General features: G+C 44.8%; 1 protein-coding gene and 1 long non-coding RNA gene across 2 annotated transcripts in view; both read right to left on the bottom strand.

Moving 5' to 3' along the window:
• Mns1 (meiosis-specific nuclear structural 1) overlaps positions 1-2,925 on the bottom strand; it is a 29,895-nt gene extending 26,970 nt beyond the window's left edge. Inside the window, exons 1-2 of the mRNA XM_013009948.1 lie at positions 2,677-2,925; positions 1,778-2,005 (exon numbers count right to left, since the gene is read on the bottom strand). Coding sequence (XP_012865402.1) covers positions 1,778-2,005; positions 2,677-2,865 — 417 coding nt within the window. The 5' untranslated portion in view covers positions 2,866-2,925. The remainder of the gene's footprint in view (positions 1-1,777; positions 2,006-2,676) is intronic.
• A 32-nt stretch (positions 2,926-2,957) lies between these two features.
• On the bottom strand, positions 2,958-17,631 carry LOC105980903. Its single transcript, XR_001174775.1, has 3 exons — positions 17,483-17,631; positions 16,235-16,348; positions 2,958-3,196 (listed from the first exon to the last, which is right to left on the bottom strand). It is a non-coding gene; the product is annotated as an uncharacterized LOC105980903 (long non-coding RNA).
• Between the last annotated feature and the right edge of the window lie 2,672 nt (positions 17,632-20,303).

The raw sequence follows: 20,303 nt of genomic DNA, 5'->3' as shown, positions 1-20,303 counted from the left end.
CACTTGAGCCACAGCTCCAGTTCTGAGGGGTTTACTGGAGATAAGAGTCTCATGGACTTTCCTGCCCAGGCTGGCTTTGAACCATGATCCTCAGATCTTGGCTTCCTGAGTAGCTAGGATTACAGGCATGAGCCTCTAGCACCCAGCTTGTGAGACTCTTTTTTTTTTTGGTTGGTCGTGGGGCTTGAACTCTGGGCTTGGGCACTGTCCCTCAGCTCTTCTGCTCAAGGCAAAGCGCTCTACAGCTTGAGCCACATCACGACTTCCGGTTTTCAGAGTGTTTTATTGGAGATAAGAGTTTCACAGACTTTCCTGCCCGGGCTGGCTTTGAACTGTGATCCTCAGATCTCAGCCTCCTAAGTAGCTAAGATTACAGGAGTGAGCCACCGGTGCCCAGCTTGTGAGACTCACATCCAATTAATCACCAGAAAAACAGAAATGGCTCTGTGACTCAAGTGGTAGAGCGCCAGCCTTGAGCTGAAGAGCTGAGAGACAGTGCCCAGGCCCAGGGTTCCAGCCCCACAACTGACAAAAAAAAAATTATGTGTGATTCATAAAAAATAAGTTTTTATGTGAAGAAAGTATTCTTATATTTTGTATCTGAATACACTTGTACATCCAGCATTGTAGGATGGAGTGCTTTCAAGTGGTATTCATCCCTCTGTGTTCCTTAAATTCCTAGAGCTTAGGCATGACCTTTGAACTTTGAGCAAGCAGATCCTGAAGTGGTTTTTTTTTTGCTTTGATTAGGCCTATGCTTTCTTTCCCCAAGTTGACCTCCTCTCCAAAGAATTTTTTTTTTGGGCGGAGGTCGGTCGTTGGGCTTGAACTCTGGGCCTGGGCGCTGTCCCTCAGCTCTTCAGCTCAAGGCTCTACTACTTGAGCCACAGAGCCACTTCTGGCCTTTTCTGCTTATGTGGTATTGAGGAATCGAACTTAGGGCTTACATGCATGCAAGGTAAGCACTCTACTACTGAGCCACCTTCCCAGCCCTTAATGTTTTCCTTTTAAACTATTTCAGGAGCTGTACACAAATACCTAGTGCTTGAATTCTCCAAGGCAATATTTCAAAAATTTTTAAATGTGTAAACTTATGATTAAACATAAACACTCATGTTCTGTCATTTAATAGTTTTTACATGTTTAACTTCAGTAAGTAAAAGGCATCCTTAAATTTTTGTCCTCAGAAACAACATGATTGTCCTTATATGGTGAAAACTGTGGAGGGGAACAATTAAGAATTTCATATTTATGTTTAAAGAAATCTAAATGCTATATGGGTAATCCTAACTACTCAGAAGGCTGAGATCTGAGGATTTCAGTATGAAGCCAGCTAGGGAAAGTTCTTGATATTCTTATCTCCAATTTACTTCCTTTGGTGAAAGTGGAGCTGTGGCCTCAAGTGGTAAAGAACATTAGCCTTGAGCAAAAACAGCAGGGGACAGCACCCAGGCTCTGATTGAGCTCTAGCCCCAGGACTGACCGCCTCCCCCCCAAATAAATAAAATCGAAAAATGCTTACCAGGCAACCTGTGTTATAGATAAAGCATGAAAAATAAAAGCAACCTCGCCCAGGTTCTGCAGCTAAGATCTAGCAGTCCTCAATTCAAAGGCAGACAGCTAGCCCCAAGTCCAGTTAGTTCTCTGCCACTATCCCGGCATTCCCTAACCTGAAGCTGTTCTCCCTTTACTTAATTCCACCATTAGCAGTTGTTTGTTTTTTAATTTTAAGATATAAATAAATGAAGAAAATATAACGATGAATACTAAAACTTACTTTCTGGATGGCTTCTTCCATATCCAACTCAAACTGTTCATTCTGTAAGATTCGAAGGAATCTCTTGTGCTCCAGTCGCTCATCATTGTCATTCTGCACCTTCTGGTTCTTGATTTGGCGCTCTATTACTTTCAGTGCTTCTATATTCGATACTCTGGAGTAATTTTCATCTACTAATTTCTGGTGCCTTTCACTAAAACTCAACCTTCTTTTGGGCTCCTTTGCGGCCTAGAATGGGAAAACAAAAGTATGTATACTTCAATGTGACAAATGATACAAAAATAGGCAATGGTAATGGTCTTGGGCTCTCTAAGCCCAGACTATACCTAATTAAAAAAATCAGTATATTGATGTGTCAATTAAATAGATATTAAAAATTCCCGTTTTATAGATGGGACATGGAAAGTAAAATTAAGTTAGAGTGGCTCAAATGGTAGTGCACCAGCTTAGCAAGGACCCAATTTACCCAAGTTCAAACCCAATTTACACAAACACACGAAGTAAAATCTACACCAAAGGTTTAGCAGCTTGTCGCCAGCAGCGGTAGTACAAAGGCAGATCTGTGCAGACCCGGCCTTTTGGGACAACTCTGGAAATGCGCCTGTGCCCCTCCCTACACCTCCCGCCCTCACCTCCCCAGGTCCTCAGGGGACAGGTCAGGTTTCCTAACATAAAATAACTCCACCGAGTTCACAGGACCATGCTCTCCCGCGCTCCGGCTTCCGCTCTTGCGCACAGGTCCCCACGGGACCTATGATTCCGAGGGGAAGGCCAACACAGCGTCCCCAAACCAGCCTCAGAAGGGCACACCAGCCCGTTTCCCGCTGAGATCTCGGACCAGGCATTTCAAATCTCATTCCGAGGCGGACGGACGGTTTGGAGTCCCGGCCCCAGCTCACCTTGGGTGAAGAAACAGTCCTGGCCCGCAGCTCCGCCGCCATGGCTGCCGCCGACCGCGCGAACGCTCCGCTCCTGTTTACGCGGTGTCCTGGCAACGGCACCCGTGAAGCACGCGGCCTCCCATTGGACGGCGCAACATCCAATCGGCACTGAACTTCCTTGGGGCTAGGCAGAGCAGCTGCTTCCATAGGCCTAGGCTCGACGGGCGGGCGGGAAGTTCCCACCGCGTGGCCGGCCCGGGCCTGGGCGGGCTGGGGGCTGGGGGTGAGGGGGGTGTAGACGCCCTCCCTTCCCCCCAACACCCCAGCTGCTAAACCCTGTGGCTCAGGAGCCACGGTGAGCCCCGTGGAAACGGTTTACCAAGAAAGAGTTGAATTGTTAGCGTCCTGCATCCTCCAGGCCTGTTCTGCAGGGGCTGATGGCTGGGAGCCCTGGTCCTGGGCCCTCCTTGCTGGGCATTGTGGGGAACCGGTGAAAGAAACCGCTTTCTGGACCTTATTCTACCACACGGTCCACGTCCTGGGGAGAGCGAAACAGATGCGTTACCCAGTACAGTAATGGGCAGTACAGTCCGTTTTAAATGGAGAAATTTAAACTCGAGAATGGGGATCCCAGGGCTGGGAGGGTGGCTCAGTGGTAGAGCGCTTGCCTAGCATGCATGAAACCCTGGGTTCGAGTCCTCAGCACCACAGACAGAAAAGGCTGGAAGTGGCACTGTGGCTCAAGTGGTAGAGTGCTAGCCTTGAGCAAAAGAAGCTCAGGGGCAAGTGCCCAGGCCCTGAGTTCAAGCCCCAGGACTGGAAAAAAGAAAAGAAAAACAAAAGAGAATGGATCCCAGAAATTAGTCAGACAGATTGATTTTGGAGATGATTCACTTGAGAAATCTTGCCTAAATTAAATTTGGTTTTTGAAAGTTCTTGTCTCTCACATCCTTTTTTTTTTTGGTCGGTGGGGCCTGGGCGCTGTCCCTCAGCTCTTCAGCTCAAGGCGAGCGCTCTACCACTTGAGCTACAGCGCCACTTCCGGTTTTCTGGTGGTTTTATTGGAGATAAGAGTCACGGTCTCTCCTGCCCGGGCTGGCTTTGAACCGCGATCCTCAGATTTCAACCTCCTGAGTAGCTAGGATTACAGGTGTGAGCCACCAGCGCCCGGCTTTCTCACATCCTTTATAACCAGGAAAAAAAAAATCCATGACTTTTTTGGATCCATAGTAGAATTGAGGACAAAGACTAAAGCTAAAGCAGCAGCACTCTGAGATCTGGAGAAAAAGAATCCAGAAAGTACCAGGCAAAAATCTACTTGGCAGAGAAGAGAAGGCCTGAACTCGTGGGAGCAGTTGAATGTTGATTTTGAGAAGATGTTATGGGTTGAGTGGGGACTAGATTGAGAGAAACTACCTGGGCACAATCTGAAGGAGATCCCTAGCTTTACACACACATTGAATCTCTACAGACTCCTCTATACTTCCAAAGGAAGTGTATGATACCAGAGCCTAACATATCTGACTTCTGACTCCTCTGTCTTTCCTGTAACAGCTCAGTGGGAAAGGGAGTTAAGACCATTTTATCTATAAACCTAATACTCCAATTTTCCCTCACTTCTGCTTTAGCTGATTTTGATATTTTGTATTTTTACATGCATTTTAAATGTTCAAATTTCTTTCATCTTTGATCTATTCACAAGTGTTTTTTACTAACTTTCCAAATTTAACAGATTATCCCCTTATATTTTTTACTTCTACTTTAATTTCACAACAGTCAAAGAAGATACTTCATATAGCTTTACAGTTTTCTGGTGGTTAATTGGACTTTCCTGCCTGGGTTGGCTTTGAACCTCCATCCTCAGATCTCAGCCTCGTGAGTAGCTAGAATTACAGGCATGAGCCACTGGTACCTAGCTTCATTTTTCTTAAGCAGTAAGATCCAATTGATTTGTTGGCAACCAAATGAAAAATGGCTCTGTGTGTGTGCGTGTGTGCGCGTGCTGGTCTTATGGCTTAAGTTCAGGTCCTAGTTGCTGTCCCTGAACTTTCTTTTTTTTATCAAGGTTGGCACTCTACTACTTGAGCCATAGCTCCATTTCTGGCTTTTTGGTAGCAAATGTTTTTAAGAGTCTCACAGACTTTCCTGCTTCAAATCTCAGCCTCCTGAACAGCTAGGATTACAGGTGTGATCTACTAGCAACCACCTGACAAATTATTTTGCAAAGATTCAAGTCAACCTTCTCTCCTGAAATGTTACTACTTGCACAGGAGACATCTAAATCATACCTACATATTTTTGTTAAGAAAATATTTGGAACTGCCAGGTGCTGGTGGCTCACGCCTGTAATCCTAGCTACTCAGGAGGCTGAGATCTGAGAATCTCGGTTCAAAGCCAGCCCGGGCAGGAAAGACGGTGAGACTCCTATCTCCAATAAACCACCAGAAAACCGGAAGTGGCGCTGTAGCTCAAGTGGTAGAGCGCTCGCCTTGAGCTGAAGAGCTGAGGGACAGCGCCCAGGCCCAGAGTTCAAGCCCCACGACCAACAACAACAACAACAAAAGAAATATTTGGAACTTAAAGACAGTTCATTAATCAAATATTCAAAGTACCTCGACTCACCAATATAAAGATTATCATTTTATCAGGCAGTTAAATATACCAATACCGTTTGTTTCTTAGAAACATGCAATTAATATTTCAGAATATTATAAATATAAGTGACAGTTTAGCTACATTAATGATCTGGATTCACCAATATTTGTTTAGCCTGGACATAATAAAGCTTACCAATATAATAAAGGGACAAAATCAGGCAGGTCAGACAGAAGCTATGGAGCCAGTGAGACAGAAGGTGAATTTTTAAGGGACAGGTGTGACATGGATTGAATGGGTGCAAATCTAAGCAGCAAATCTAAAGCCAGCAAATTCAATAGGATTCTGACCAGGTAGAGCTGGTGTCCTTCTTGGGCAGAGTATTTGCATGGGTATGGACAAAAGGAACAAGTAGACTTAGCAAAAAAAAACCCCTCTCATATTAAGGTAATGGCATCCTAACAAGGAGCAGGTGCAAAGGCAATATATGATAGTGATCTATGGAGGACCCTGGTGAGCACTGTGAGGAATGTAGTCTCTGTAGTGAGAATGGAGACTGGAAATAGGTCTACGGTAATGAATTCAATGAATAATAATAACTCCTAATAACAAAACAGTAACATTGCAAAGCATTTGCTTTGACTCTAAAGGGAATGTAAGTTATAGCTCCTTATTTCCAATCTATCTGTGGGAATTACAGAAGGATTTTGACAATTGAACAGGTAGGCTTTCCAAGGAAAGGATCTTGGAAAGAGAAGCCTAGCTATTATTCTATTTTTAAAGTTAATAGATGTCTAGGACAGATTAAAGTTTACAGGAAAACTGGAATACACTGAATTTTCCTAGCTCCCAGTTTGCCCTATTATTTGCCTTACACATCAGTGCAGGACCTAAATTATTGCTGCTGATACATCGCAGTCTGGGGTTTACATTACAGGTTGCTGCTGTTGGTTCTCTTCAGTTCTAAAGTTTTGATAAATGCATAATGTCATGTATCTGTCATTACAGTATCATCTGCGATACTTTCAGTATAGTGGAAATCCTCTATGCTCTATCAATTTATCCCTTCTTTCCTCTCCAGTCTCAAAGCCTTGGGAACCATCGGCCTTGCTCCCACCTCTTCTACACTCCTGCTTTTTCCAGTCATATATTTGAAATAATAGAGTAGGTAGCTTTTTCAGCCTGGCTTCCTTCCTACAGCAATACGTATTTCTTACGTTCCTTCCAATTTTGTGTGTGTGTGGTTAGATAGCTCATTTATTTTTTACGACCGAGTAATATTCCATTGCATGGCACTTTACAAAATACTCATTACATTTGAAGATTATTTCTAGTTATAAGTTATTTTTGTCACAAATGGTGCTTATTGTTACGAAGAGATTTGTGTCCTTCACCAGCATGAAGGTGAAATCTTTGGTTCATTTCCCTTTGGAAAATGGCTTTTTACTTAGAGATATCTATTAAAGGTCTAAAGTACAGAAGAGAAAGAAATTTTCTTAATAATAAAGGATGAGATATTGATGAATGTTTTCCAAAAGTGCTAACACAACAGGGCTGGCCATATCAGAGTTGTTGGCCTTATCTAAAGAATGTTAGTAGGTATATAGTACAACTTGTTTCTAGACTAAACATTCTTTCCAAAACTTGTATTGCTTTATACAAGGAAGCAATTAAAACAAAGCCATTTTTTCCTCTTTCATTCAGAAAAATGCCCCAATCTAATCTAATTTCCTGCAGCTGGACTCCACCTGCAGATGATGGTTTAAGTGCTCTGAACATCACACACTTATCTTTTACATATTGATAATGCCATTTTTCATTTCCTCGACATGAAATCCCACAGGGAATAATTATGCTAATAAACCTTAATGATTCTTGCAAATAAATGATCAAACCAAATTGCTACTGTTGATTTATATTAATGGATGCCTTTAGGATGAGATTTGCCAGTATGGCACTGCTTCTTGAATCTCAATTTATCTTATTTAGCTGGAGACTGTACAGAGTTTGCTAAATGGATGAAGTGTTTCAAATATAATGTGTTTGTGCAGTTTTTGCACTTCATAATGTTCAAGCATTACCATTGTGCCTTGTGGCAAATCTTCCCTTAATGGTTTCATTGGAGATGACTTCCTTTGACTTTTAATCTGTCCTATGGCAGCTGAAAGGCAAGACTTTCTAGTTGGTTCAGAATCAGTCAGTTTCCATGTGCTGAAATCGGATTAACTCATGAAGGCAAATACAATCTGTTCCAGGAGATTTGACAGCCATAATCTGGAATTCCAATTGACTGTAGGATTCTGTGTCCACATGTTATATTGTAGTTTGAAGGGCAAAAGGACATGGAGAAATGGCTCATCTGTCACTAGATTAGTGACACGGCGTGGTGGCTCTCACAGTCTCTCTTGTTCTTATATCCTAACCCAATCTGCAAGGTTCTAAATTCTAAAATAGTATTGGAAAAGAATGATGCAATTGTTTGACCTTTATTTCTGGGCTTGGGAAATTCTACATTGCTTCCTCCCTCAAAAAAAAATCTTAGATAAACTTACGGGACATCTCCCTCAGTGTCTGAGGCATCTCTCTACCCTATGTGCTTTTCTCAACCATTGAATCAAACAGACACTTGGGAGTATTTTCACCTGACTGTCCCAGGCTTCCTGACGAGTATGGCCTAGTGAACCGAAGGCAGCACTCTTTCCCAGGCACACTCCACTCTTTCATCCCATTAATGACCATAAAAAATATACATTAACGGTGTGCCATAGACCTCTAACACTACATACAATCAAATACGCAATGTACTGATAAAGCATGTATGCTTTACATAGCATTTATAGAATAATAATTACTAATTGAATATCCAGTACTAGTTGGTTTGTGTCTGTATCAAGAATAATTACATTTTCTCAGAGGCCAAGATTTCCTCATTTTGGAACTATAGGCAGTGCTAGGGGAAACTGAGGCAGACACAATAGTCATGTTTAGAAAGAAAAACAAGAGAAAGAAAGGCAACATAGTTTTGAGCTTACTATTAGAAGTGATCATTGCCAAGGTACCCACACAGATCAGCAGGTACTTTCATGGGATAAAGGATTTGTTGATTTAGCAAGCCTATCTTTCTCCCTGGAGACAGTCGGTAAAATAACTTAGTTTTCCACTTGGTGACTTCTGATCATATATCAATGACACGTTAAACACAGATGAAAACCCTGCATATTATTAAAACTGCATTACCATAAGTGTCTCATTCTATGAGGTATTGTTAGGAGGAAGACAGAAGGACCAAAACAAGCTGACTGTGACCTAGAAAGAAACATCAGTTATAAAAGTAATAGTGGCCAGGCGCTGGTAATCCTGTAATTAACAGGTAATCCTGTTACAGGCGCCTGTAATCCTAGCTACTTAGGAGGCTGAGATCTGAGGATCGTGGTTCAAAGCCAGCCTGGGCAGGAAAGTCTGTGAGACTTACCTCCAATAAAACCACTAGAAAACCCGAAGTGTCGCTATGGCTCAAGCTGTAGAGCGCTTACCTTGAGCTGAAGAGCACAGGGACAGTGCCCAGACCCAGAGCTCAAGCCTCACAACCGACCAAAACAAAAACAAAACAAAATAACCAGCTAAAAGCCAGGTTGGAGGTATGACTCAAGTGGTAGAAAACCAGCCAGGGAAGCAAATATAAGGCCTTGAGTTCAGACCCCAGGATGGGCCCCCCAAGCCCCCCCCCCAAAAAAAACTAAAAATTTTCTTAAGGACTAAGAACCACAAATGATAAGAATAAATAAATAGTGATAAATGCAATTGACAAACCAAACCAAACCCAAACCACTGCTGTCAAGCCTTCACAGCAGAAGAGCCAGGTTCTTTATCAGGAAGCCCTCCTTCTTTGGCATCAACCAGGGCAGTCGCTACGTTCTGCATCAGCTAGAGTCTTCTGAGAAGGAAATGCCAGATGGCGTTGGGTGGTCGAGAGAGAAAGGGAGAAGGGGACAGGTCTGACACCTGTAAGAGGAGGCAGCTCAGTCTGCAGCACAACTCTGAGAGAAACACAACTCTGAGGAGACACTTCTCATGGGAAAGATACTATCCGGGGCCAAGCCTCCTGGCTCTCACAGGCTGGCTATGCTGGTGCAATGCCTAGGGGGCGCTCAGGGAGAGACTGGTCAGGAACACAGCGCAGATCCAGATATGCTGCCAAGTTCCCATAAGGGCAGACTTGAGCAGGACCCTTCAGAGCTGCCACAAGACTCTCCCACCTGTCTACGGGCTGCCATTTCTCCTGATTCACTCAGATATCACGTTTGTTATGACTGCTGTCCCCCAAACTCCTAGAAATGCTCCACTTGCTACCTGCTACCTTGCTTGGCCCGTGTCTTAGCCGGAGGCACAGAGTCCGGGAGGGCTGGCACACTGCTGCCAATCCACAAGTCTAATTTCCCAGGAATCCATGCACAGCTACAGCGCAGGTCCCAGAGTAGCCTGGTCAGGTATGCAATTTAAGACACGGTCTGTCCCCAGTCTCCTTCTGCAATGCTCACTGGGAGAATATAGTACAGAAAATGCCTCAGATTTGAACGATGAGGATTAGAAACTTGCAAGGAAACATTCCTGAGATGAATAGCCAGGTGTTTTATGAATGGACACAGTGTTCAAATATCATCTCACAGAGACTCATAAAAGCAATGCTGAATCTATTTACAGGGTATAGTGACAAAAACAGACACTATCTTCGACCTTGAAGAAGTCATTTAACCTCCCAGACATTTCCTTCCTCCTTGATAAAAATGAAGAGGGTGGGCTGGTTGATCCTTGAGGCTTCTTAAGCACTAACATTCTATGAAATAAAAGTCAACTTGGAGATTAATTGGGTTTCTGAGCCTGGAGCAATTAATTACACTGTCGCTGCCCTTTAGCTGCACTGCTTAGAAGAAAATTAGATGCAACTGACAGATTGTCATCCGTACCAACTCATGGTAATTTCTAAGTCCAACATTGTTTGTGAAAAGCTGCAAATTAATGCTTTCTTAAAAAGGGTTCAATAGTGTTTGGGGCAAGGAAGGTGACCTGCTAGACTAACGGTAATGCCAAATTCCATTCTTCCTTTTTTTTTTTTTTTGGTGCCAGTCCTGGGGCTTGAACTCAGGGCCTGGGCACCGTCCCTGAGCTTTTTGCTCAAGGCTAGCACTCCGCCACTTGAACCACAACTCCAACTTCTGTTTTTGTTTAGTGGAGATAACAGTCTCATGGACTTTCTTGCCCAGGCTGGCTTTGAACTGTGATCCTCAGCTCTCAGTCTCTCAAGTAGCTAGGATTACTGGCATGGGTAAGAATAGGTTTAATGACATTGTCATGTGATTGTTTGGGGAAGTTCCTGGGGGTGAAGTGGGGGGTGTGTAACCTGGAGAATAAACTGTCTCAACACTGAGCATGCTCACTCAAAAACAGAGCATGAGTCGGGCAGCGCTGGCTCATGTCTGTAATCCTAGCTACTCAGGAGTCTGAGGCAGGAAAGTCCATGAGACTCTTATCTCCAATAAAGCACCAGAAAAAAACCCAGAAGTGGCATTGTGGCTCAAGTAGCAGAGCGTTTGCCTTGAACTGAAGAGCTGGGGGAAAGAGCCCAGGCCCAGAGTTCATGCCCCATAACCGACAAAAACAAAACAAAACAAAACCCAGAGTATGTTAAAGGAGAAATGGATTAATTTTATCTTTCTTGTGATCATTAACTGTAGTTTATTGTACTTGATATTCTCTTGGCTACAATGCCCAGGGATTTGATTTCGCTGCTCTCTGATTTTTCTGCTGTCTCTCAACACATGGTGATTATTTCTTTAGGTTTCTGTAATTCTTATAGTGAGTTCATTTTTAGTTTCTGTAATTCTTATAGTGAGTTCATTTTTAGAGAAGATTTAGTTATGGGAACACTGTGAAGCTACCTTGCACTTAACATCTCCCCAGGATTTTTTTTTTTTTTGGGTCCGGTCGTGGGGCCTGAACTCTGGGCCTGGGCACTGTCCATCAGCTCTTCAGCTCAAGGCTAGCGCTCTACCACTTGAGCCACAGCGCCACTTCCAGCTTTTTTCTTTTTGCTTATGTGGTGCTGAGGAATCAAACCCAGGGCCTCAGGCATGCAAGGCAAGCGCTCTACCACTGAGCCACCTTCCCAACCCTTCCGCAGGATTTTTTGATGGTGGTGGTTCTAGGATACAGCTATGTAACTAACTCAGGACCACTTTCTAAATGCTAATGCCTAGGCTGGTTTTTCTGTTCATTTGAGATATCTAGGACACTTGGTGGATGGAGAGAAAGCAATGAAAATAGGAAACAGAAACAGTATGCATGACTATTACGTTTTTAAGCACCACAAGTCAGTAAGCATATCTGGTTAGCAGATGTGAATTTTGTAAAATATCTGTCTCGGTGCCTGGTCCTTTAACCATTTTAACACACTGATAATCTGATCTCACTGAATGATATCAGATGATATCAAATTCTCAGTGCCGGAAACATCTGTGCAACTTCAGGTAAAAGTTGCAAAAGGTTATTTGTAGTTAGATCCTTACCTTACAACATATTTTTTTTTAAAAACCCTCAAAAACATGCCAAAATAGATGAAAGGCTTAAGCATAGGAGTTAAGCTTTTTGAAGCATTGTCAACAGCCAGGAGTACCAGGAATACCAAGGGACACAGAGCTGGCACTAATAGTACCTGGTACCAACTCCTAGCTCCAAGTATAACATTAGCATTTTGGATAAGAACAGTTCTGATAAGAATCTGTGATTTGCCAAATGTTCGCTCGGAAATGAGCAGAATTTACTAAATGTAACCCCTTGCTTTTTCATGTCTTTGACTTTGCAGAAAGATAAAACAACATGAGGGGCAGCATAGTCTTATTCCAGAGATGAAATTTGCTATGATGAAAGAACACTGTAACAAGTGGGTCTGTTAGTGTTATATACTGGCTCCGCCTGAATATAAAACCCACACTTGCTAGGAGCTGGTAGCTCATGCCTGTAATCCTAACTATTCAGGAGGCTGAGATCTGAGAATTGTGGTTCAAAGCCAGCCCAAACAGGAAAGTCTGTGAGAATCTGATCTCTAATTAACCACCAAAAAGCTAGAAAGGGAGCTAAGGCTCAAGTGCCAATTAAGCTCAGGGATAGTATTCAGGCCCTTAGTTCAAGCCCTGGGACTGGAACAGAAAAGTAAAAACAACATAAAGCCCACAGTCATGTTTTTACCCTATCACTGGCACAACCAGAATCCATTTTTCCCTTGTGGGCTGTCTCAGTTCTATTTCCCACTTCTGAGTTACATACAGAGCACATTAATTTTCAATTATGCTTACTCAGGGCTCCAATCTGCAATTCTTACCTAGGCAAAACTATAATGGGGATTCTGAATAATTAGTTCCTGCAACATTACCCAGGCTGAGGGGTTTTGTTCACTTATTTCAAAGGAAACCCATGAGATTTCAATGAGTCTGCAACATTAATGAGAGGAGGATTTCATCTTTCTAATTAGCCAGACTGGCCACTGCAGATGGCTAAGAAACAGCCCCAGGATATTCTATGAATTTGTCACAAAACATTAAATAAGAACAGGAACAACAATAACGCTGAAAACAACACTGCAAACTGGGCACTGGTGGCTATTCAGGAGGCTGAGATCTGGAGCATTGTGGTTCAAAAGCCAGTTTGGGTAGAAAAGTCTGCAAGAATCTCATCTCTAATTAACCAGTAAAATGCTGGACTGATGGCATGGTGTACTCAATAAACACCTCAATAAATGATTGAGTACCAGCTTTGAGCAAAGAAAGTTGAGCAAGAAGAGCACAAAGAGCCTGGCACCGGTGGCTCACGCCTGTAATCCTAGCTAATCAGGAGGCTGAGATCTGAGGATTGCAGTTCAAAGCCAGCCCGGGCAGGAAAGTCCATGAAACTCTTATCCCCAGTAAACCACCAGAAAACCGGAAGTGGCGCTGTAGCTCAAGTAGTAGAGTGCTCACCTTGAGCTGAAGAGCTGAGGGACAGTGTTCAGGCCCAGAGTTCAAGCCCCATGAACTGACAAAAAAAAAAAAAAAAAGAGCATAAGCCCTGAGTTCAAGCCTAAGTATTGGTACAAAAAACCCCCCGGGAGCAAAAATAAAACAAAGACACAAACAAAAACCCTCCACTGCATATGATTACAGCACACATTAGAGAGAAAAAGGAAAAGTGTCCCAGAGCAGAGCATTAAAAAGGAAAGATTCCTCAGGATCAATTCCAACTCCATGGACATTCAGTGGAGAACTTTTCTATCTACTTTGCCTTAGCTGTAGATGCACTGGATAAAGTTAGAAATGAAGTGATGTCACCATGGAAACACATGTAATAGATGCTGTTCTTGTGTCTGAGGTCTTACTTTTCTAGATGTTGTTATCTGCCCACAGTCCCGAGCTGTTGACCACCTCTAGAAATTACTCTTGGAGTAATTACTCGCAGAGTTAAATATTAATTACATAGTATCTACACGTTGCCCGTCAGGTCTGAAGTGGCTAGCTCCTGTGTCTGAACTGTGAGTTGATCTGGCATTCCACAGCTGTCTCCATAGGAGTTGGAAGGATGAGAAAGTCTGGTCCTTCATTGCCCATTCAGAGTGATCCAGAGATGGGCTGGTCCAGGACCTCCCCATTCCCAGGGCCGACATCCTCACCCTACCAGGCCTGGAGTCAAGCAGCTGCTCCCTACAGTTTCCAATCTCAAGCTATTGGGGCAGATGTCACCCCACCAGTCTTTTTTTTTTTTTTTTTTTGCTGGTCGTGGGGCCTGAACTCTGGGCCTGGGTGCTGTCCCTCAGCTCTTCAGCTCAAGGCTTGAAGACACAGCACCACTTCCAGCTTTTTCTGCTTATGTGGTGCCGAGGAATCGAACCTAAGGCCTCATGCATGCAAGACAAGCACTTTACCACTGAGCCACCTTCCCAGCCCCATCCCACCAGTCTTTATAGTCCATCTAATACCACCGAAAATTCTAGGCGAGGAGTTTTTAAAAAGAACCCAAATGGGTAGGTAGCAGCAGATCACAGCCGTAATCTTGGCTATTCATGAGGCTGAGATCTGAGGATCTTGGTTCAAAGCCAACCCAGGAAAGGAAGTCTGTGAGACTCTTATTTCCATTTAACCAGCAAAAAGCCAGAAATACAACTGTGGTTCAAGTGGTAGAGTACTAGCTTTGGGCAAAAATAAACAAAAAACTTCAGGGACAAGCCCCAGAACCACCACACACATACACACAAATAAATAAACCAAATGTTCAGAGAGTAGAGTGGGTCTAAATGGACACTTCAGGCTAAGGTAAGAGGTATTACCCCATGGTCAGGTGACATGAGCTGCAAAACAGTTGCAAAGGGAGAAATCCCAGTTTACAGCCTCACCTCAAATAGCATGACAGGAAATAATGTGAATTATAGATCTACTAAAGTTTGGACTCATTTTGCTGCCTAAGAATGTTGATTTGTCCTCAGATCTAGGACACAGGAACTTAAGAATTAAAAGATATAAAGGGTGGCACATACCTGTAATCCTAGCTACTGGAAACTCAGAGCTGAAGATGGAGGTTTGAAGCCAATCTGGGCAGGAAAGTCCACGAGACTCTTATTTCCAATTAACTACCAAAAAGTTGGAAGTGAAGTTGAGGCTCAAGTGGCAAAGCACTTGCCCTCAGCATAGTGGTTCAGGCCCTGAATTGAAGCCCCTGGGCTGACACAAAAACCACACTGAGATTCCATCTTACCCCAGTAAAGAATGGCCATCATCAAGCAACAAATATAGCAGAGATGTGAGGAAGAAGGAACCCTATTACACTATTGGTAGGAATATAATCTAGTACAACCTCTCTGGAAGGCCATTTGGAGACTCCACAGCAACTAAACATAGAACTTCCGCATATCCAGCCATACCACACTTGGGCATCTGCTCAGAACATTACAAGTCAGAATACTGACTTGCACATTCACATTCATTGCTGCACTTTTCACAATAGCCAAGTTAAAGATACAGCTCAGAAAGCCGGGCGCTGGTGGCTCACGCCTGTAATCCTAGCTACTCAGGAGGCTGAGATCTGAGGATCGTGGTTCAAAGCCAGCCCGGGCAGGAGAGACCGTGAGACTCCTATCTCCAATAAACCACCAGAAAACCGGAAGTGGCGCTGTAGCTCAAGTGGTAGAGCGCTCGCCTTGAGCTGAAGAGCTGAGGGACAGCGCCCAGGCCCAGAGTTCAAGCCCCACGGCCGACAAAAAAAAAAAAAAAGATACAGCTCAGATGCCCTACAATGGACGAATGGCCCATATATATTTTTATGTATACATGGAATCAATATACACACATGAATACATATAAACATAATGGTGTATATATATATATATATATATATATATATACACAAATATGGAATTTTATTCATCCATCAGGGAGAACAATATTGTCATTTGCAGAGAGATGGACAGACCTGGAAAAAATTAAGCGAATTAAGTCAAGCTCAGCGAGACAAATGGCCTGTTTTCTCTCATATGTGGAACTTAGACCTAAATTATAAATACATACTAAATTATACAGGAGTCATATGCATATGCACAAACAAACTGACTGCAGTATACTGTACTCAGGGGAGGATTCCAATGGTGTTAACTCTTCTAACAACTAAGGGTTTGACAGAATGAATGTCAGGAAGCTGAAATGTGTTGGTGAGATCTAGAGGAGAGAGAGCAGACCAGTGAAGAGAGGAAGGAGTGAATACTGTCATAGTACAAAATGTATGTAGGTGAAAATGGAACCAGGAACTTGAGGAGATGGGTGGGGCTGGGAGAGGTGGGGGAGAAGGATGGAAGGAGTGACACTGATGGAGATTCACTGCTCTTATAAACTGATTTGTTCAATCAATCGACTTGTTGTACTTGAAGATAGTTAATAAATTAATTAATTAATCAAAGAAATGGCCTTACCAGCACCTGCCGAGCTCAGAGGTGAGGACAAAGCACCAGGAAGATTCTACAACTTGCACCGTGTCTGTCACCTGATTCCAGTGAGGCTGAAGGCAGGAAGGAGACAGATAGGGTCTGGAAGGAAGAATGAGGAGGAAATTGTGGGTCCAGCACTGCAAAGAGAAGTGCATGATGGCCAGCACCCCTTTGTATCTGTCTCCCCCATAACTCCAAGGGGAATATGGAAAGGAAGACATACTCATGGGAAGATGAGCTCTGACTTGTGTCATACTCATGGGAAGATGAGCTTTGACCAAAGTACCTGGTGTCTGGAGCCAGGTGAGCAGACTAGATTGAAGCTAGACCTGAGATGGAAGCTGCCACTGGCTAAAATCAAGAGTTCATCAGACAAGGGCCAGACAGGGCTTGTACCAAGCAGAGGGCTGTGGAGTGCTAGGTCTGTTGTCTGAATGGATCACCCCACTGGCTTTTTTTCTGTAATAGGCCCAACCAGGCTTCCCTCCATAGGAAGGAAGAGGTGGCAGCACGCCTGCTTCCTTTTCAAGGGCGGAGGGTGACCTTGCAAAGGGTGAGTGTGTGTGTGTGTGTGTGTTGGGTCTACAGGGTGCCTAAGATTCGTGGGCCAGTGCCATTTCCCCCTGTCTCTCCCAAGCCAAACCAGGCCTGTGGCAGGAAGCAGAGAGCAGTGTGTGAGTGTGTGTGTGTGTGCTGGGTCTACAGGTGTGCCTAAGATATGTGTGTGTGTGTGCTGGATCTACAGGTGTGCCTAAGATGTGTGTGTGTGTGTGTGTGTGCTGGGTCTACAGGTGTGCCTAAGATGTGTGTGTGTGTGCTGGGTCTACAGGGTGCCTAAGATTCGTGGGCCAGTGCCATCTCCCCCTGTCTCTCCCAAGCCAAACCAGGCCTGTGGCAGGAAGCAGAGAGCAGTGTGTGAGTGTGTGTGTGTGTGTGTTGGGTCTACAGGTGTGCCTAAGATGTGTGTGTGTGTGTGCTGGATCTACAGGTGTGCCTAAGATGTGTGTGTGTGTGTGTGTGCTGGGTCTACAGGTGTGCCTAAGATGCGTGGGCCAGTGCCATCTCCCCCTGTCTCTCCCAAGCCAAACTGGACTAGAAACTTCCCTCAACTTGTGGGGTGAAGGCTAACGGGGAATGCAGGAAACCAAGAATCAAGAGGAGACAGAAATCTCGTTGGGGTGAGGGGTGTGGGGCTGGGGGTGAGGGGTGGAGGGTGTGGGGTTGGAGGGGTACCTGGGGCCGGCCACGTCCAGAGGAGCTGTGGGTCCAGCAGAGGGAAGCATCCTTGGGCAGCCATCCCCCCCGGAGGCTGAATCTTGAGTCCATTTTGTCCTGCTGCTAATACACACTGCCTGAGAGTGAAATAATCTGTAAGCGCAGAGACAGGTTTCTCACGGAGAAGCCTCCGTGTCCTGCAAGGGCCCGCGGGGCCGGGCACTTCCTGCCTCCGCGCACAGGGGAAGGAGGGTACCGCACCTTGGAAAGCGAGGCCGGCCTAACTGCTTCCTTATATAGGGAACCAAGTCTCGCGATAGGACACCAACTTGCCCGCTAGAGAACCAACTCTCGCGAGAGCGAACTGACTCTCACCTTGGTGGCGCCACCGTCATGAGCCATACTTGCGCCCTGAAGCCCTCCGCCTCTCCGTTCCGCACACAGAGCTCTTTGGACCCCCACGGACACCCCCCCCTGGCTCGGCATGAATGCAGCCGCCAGCACCGGTGTCTCCACGGACATGGGTCTGTTGTTGTTTTTCGGTCGGGGAGTCGGTCCTGGGCCTTGAACTCGGGGCCTGGGCGCTGTTCACTCGAAGCTAGCGCTCTAACCACCTGAGCCACAGCGCCACTTCCGGTTCTCCCAGAGGTTTATTGGAGATAAGAGTCTCACGGACTTTGCTGCCCTGGCTGGCTTCGAACCGCGATCCGCAGATCTCAGCCTCCTGAGTAGCTAGGATGACAGGCGTGAGCCAGCGGCGCCTCGCCTTTGTGTGGTTTTGAGTTTGGACTTAAAGGCTTGGTAAAGGCTGAATCCACTCACACCTGTGTCCTCTTTCTTCGCCCCACAGGGTTGGCTCTGGGAGCCTTCATGAAATCACCCTGAAGCGCTCGTCGCTACCCTCGCCTGGGGTTTTCAGGTTTCCCATCTTGGGTTTGTAATGCACTCATCTCCTTTTTTTATGTCTTACTGCAAGGTCCCCAAGACCTGAGCCCATCTCTTCGAAGCCTCTGCCTCCTACAACCCAGTGACTTGAAAGTTTCACTGGGTTCTTGGGACATAGAACAGCAATTCTCTGGATCTGTCTCTCCTGTTAAACAAGGAAGCTACATACCTGTTGACACCAATGCTGGTTTCTAATTCCCTCCTTTTAGACGAAGTCGTGAACGCGTGCAGCATGTCCGATCCGGAGTGTTAACTGTATCCAGGACGTGAAAATCACAACTGATTTTGTTGTGATAACAACATACAAGTAAGGAACAATTTGATTTTGAGACTGAATAGAAGAGGGGCTCAGAAACAGCAAAGAGACTGAAGTCCAAATAGGAATGATGTGTATACTCATACTGGGGTTTGAATTCAGGGCCTTAGGGCCTAGCCTTTTTTTGTTTTTCCAAGGCTGTGTGCTACCATTTGAGTCACTGTTCTACTTCTGGGATTTTTTTTTTTTTTTAGTGATTTATTGGAGATAAGAGTCATAGATTTTCCTGTCTGGGTTGGCTTCGAACTGTGATCCTCAGAGCTTAGCCTCCTGGGTAGCTAGGATTACAGGCATGAGCCACCAGTGCTAGGCTTCAGAAGTCTTTTCATAGTTCACATCATCTGGCTATAGGAAACCCATTTCAATACTCAGCTGGCCATCACAGAAACATGACCCAGGGATCCAAGATGCTAAGCTCCCTCCTTTTCCCTCTGCCAGGAAGACCAGAATTTTGTTCTCCAGAGTCTGGCTAATGTCGGCTTGTTATGTGGTTTGAGTGTGTCCCCAAAGGACGCAGTGTGGCAATGTTGGGAGGTAGTGGAACCTTAAAGAGGTGGGGTCTAGTGCAATGCAATTAGGACAGATGAATGACACACAGCCAGCACAGCCTTAAAGGTACCATGTGACACACCGATACACATAAATACCCTCTACCAAATCATGACAGTTGATCTGAACCCCCCTTCTTTTGGAAGGGCATTGTCTGCAGTGAGATTGCCCCTATCTGTGTCAGTTATCCTATTTACCAAACCGAGATGTGTCAGTGGGGGGTGGGGGCCACTCTATGTAATCTGTTTACCTTAAGGAGCTCAGTCACGTGATGGGCTCACAGACCATTTTATCAGGATGAAGGATGCTCTGGAGAGTAGACATCAGGACAGGCCCAGCCTGGATGACAGCCAGCCCTGCCAAGAGTGACTTTAATGAAGCACAGAATAAACAGGAAGATTAAGAGGATACACAACTCAGTGTTCTGAGTTCACCTCTCAGTTGGAAATGAAAGCTGAGCGTTGTCTCTGGGCTACACATGGGGACATCTGCTTGGTGGCTAATGATCTCGTGCTATCCAAATCAGCCTGTGTGAGGCACACAAAGTTCCCTCTTTATGTTTGGACCTGCTTCTGGGCGTTCTTTTGAAATTCACCCACTAGGCTATTTCCTTTAGAATGGGAAGAAAGGTTAGATTTAAGAAAAGATGTACTAGACCAAAAATGTTACCCTAACAAGTATGAATGTTAAGGAAAAAAAAAACTGGCAGTACTCAATTTTAACTACCTGATTTAACTCAGTACCTGAGTTTTGACTCAGGGCTTTGTGCTATGCAGGTACTCTATCACTTGAGCCATACTTCCAAGCCCTTTATGCTGGGGCCAGCCTAGAGAGTGATCCTCCTTTTTACATTTCCTGCAGTAACTAGGATGACAGGTGTGTGTCACCGTGCAGCTGTTGATTAAGATAGGGTCTTGAGAACTTTTTCCTCCAGAGTGTTCTCCAACTACAGTCCTCAGGATCTCTACCTCCTGAGTGGGAATACAGACATGCACCAACAGTGACTGACAAAGATAAAAACAAAACCTG

This window comes from Dipodomys ordii, unplaced genomic scaffold (genome assembly GCF_000151885.1).
Source record: "Dipodomys ordii isolate 6190 unplaced genomic scaffold, Dord_2.0 Scaffold11, whole genome shotgun sequence".
NCBI classification, from domain to species: Eukaryota; Metazoa; Chordata; class Mammalia; order Rodentia; family Heteromyidae; genus Dipodomys; species Dipodomys ordii.
This window is presented reverse-complemented; position numbering and strand designations above follow the sequence as displayed.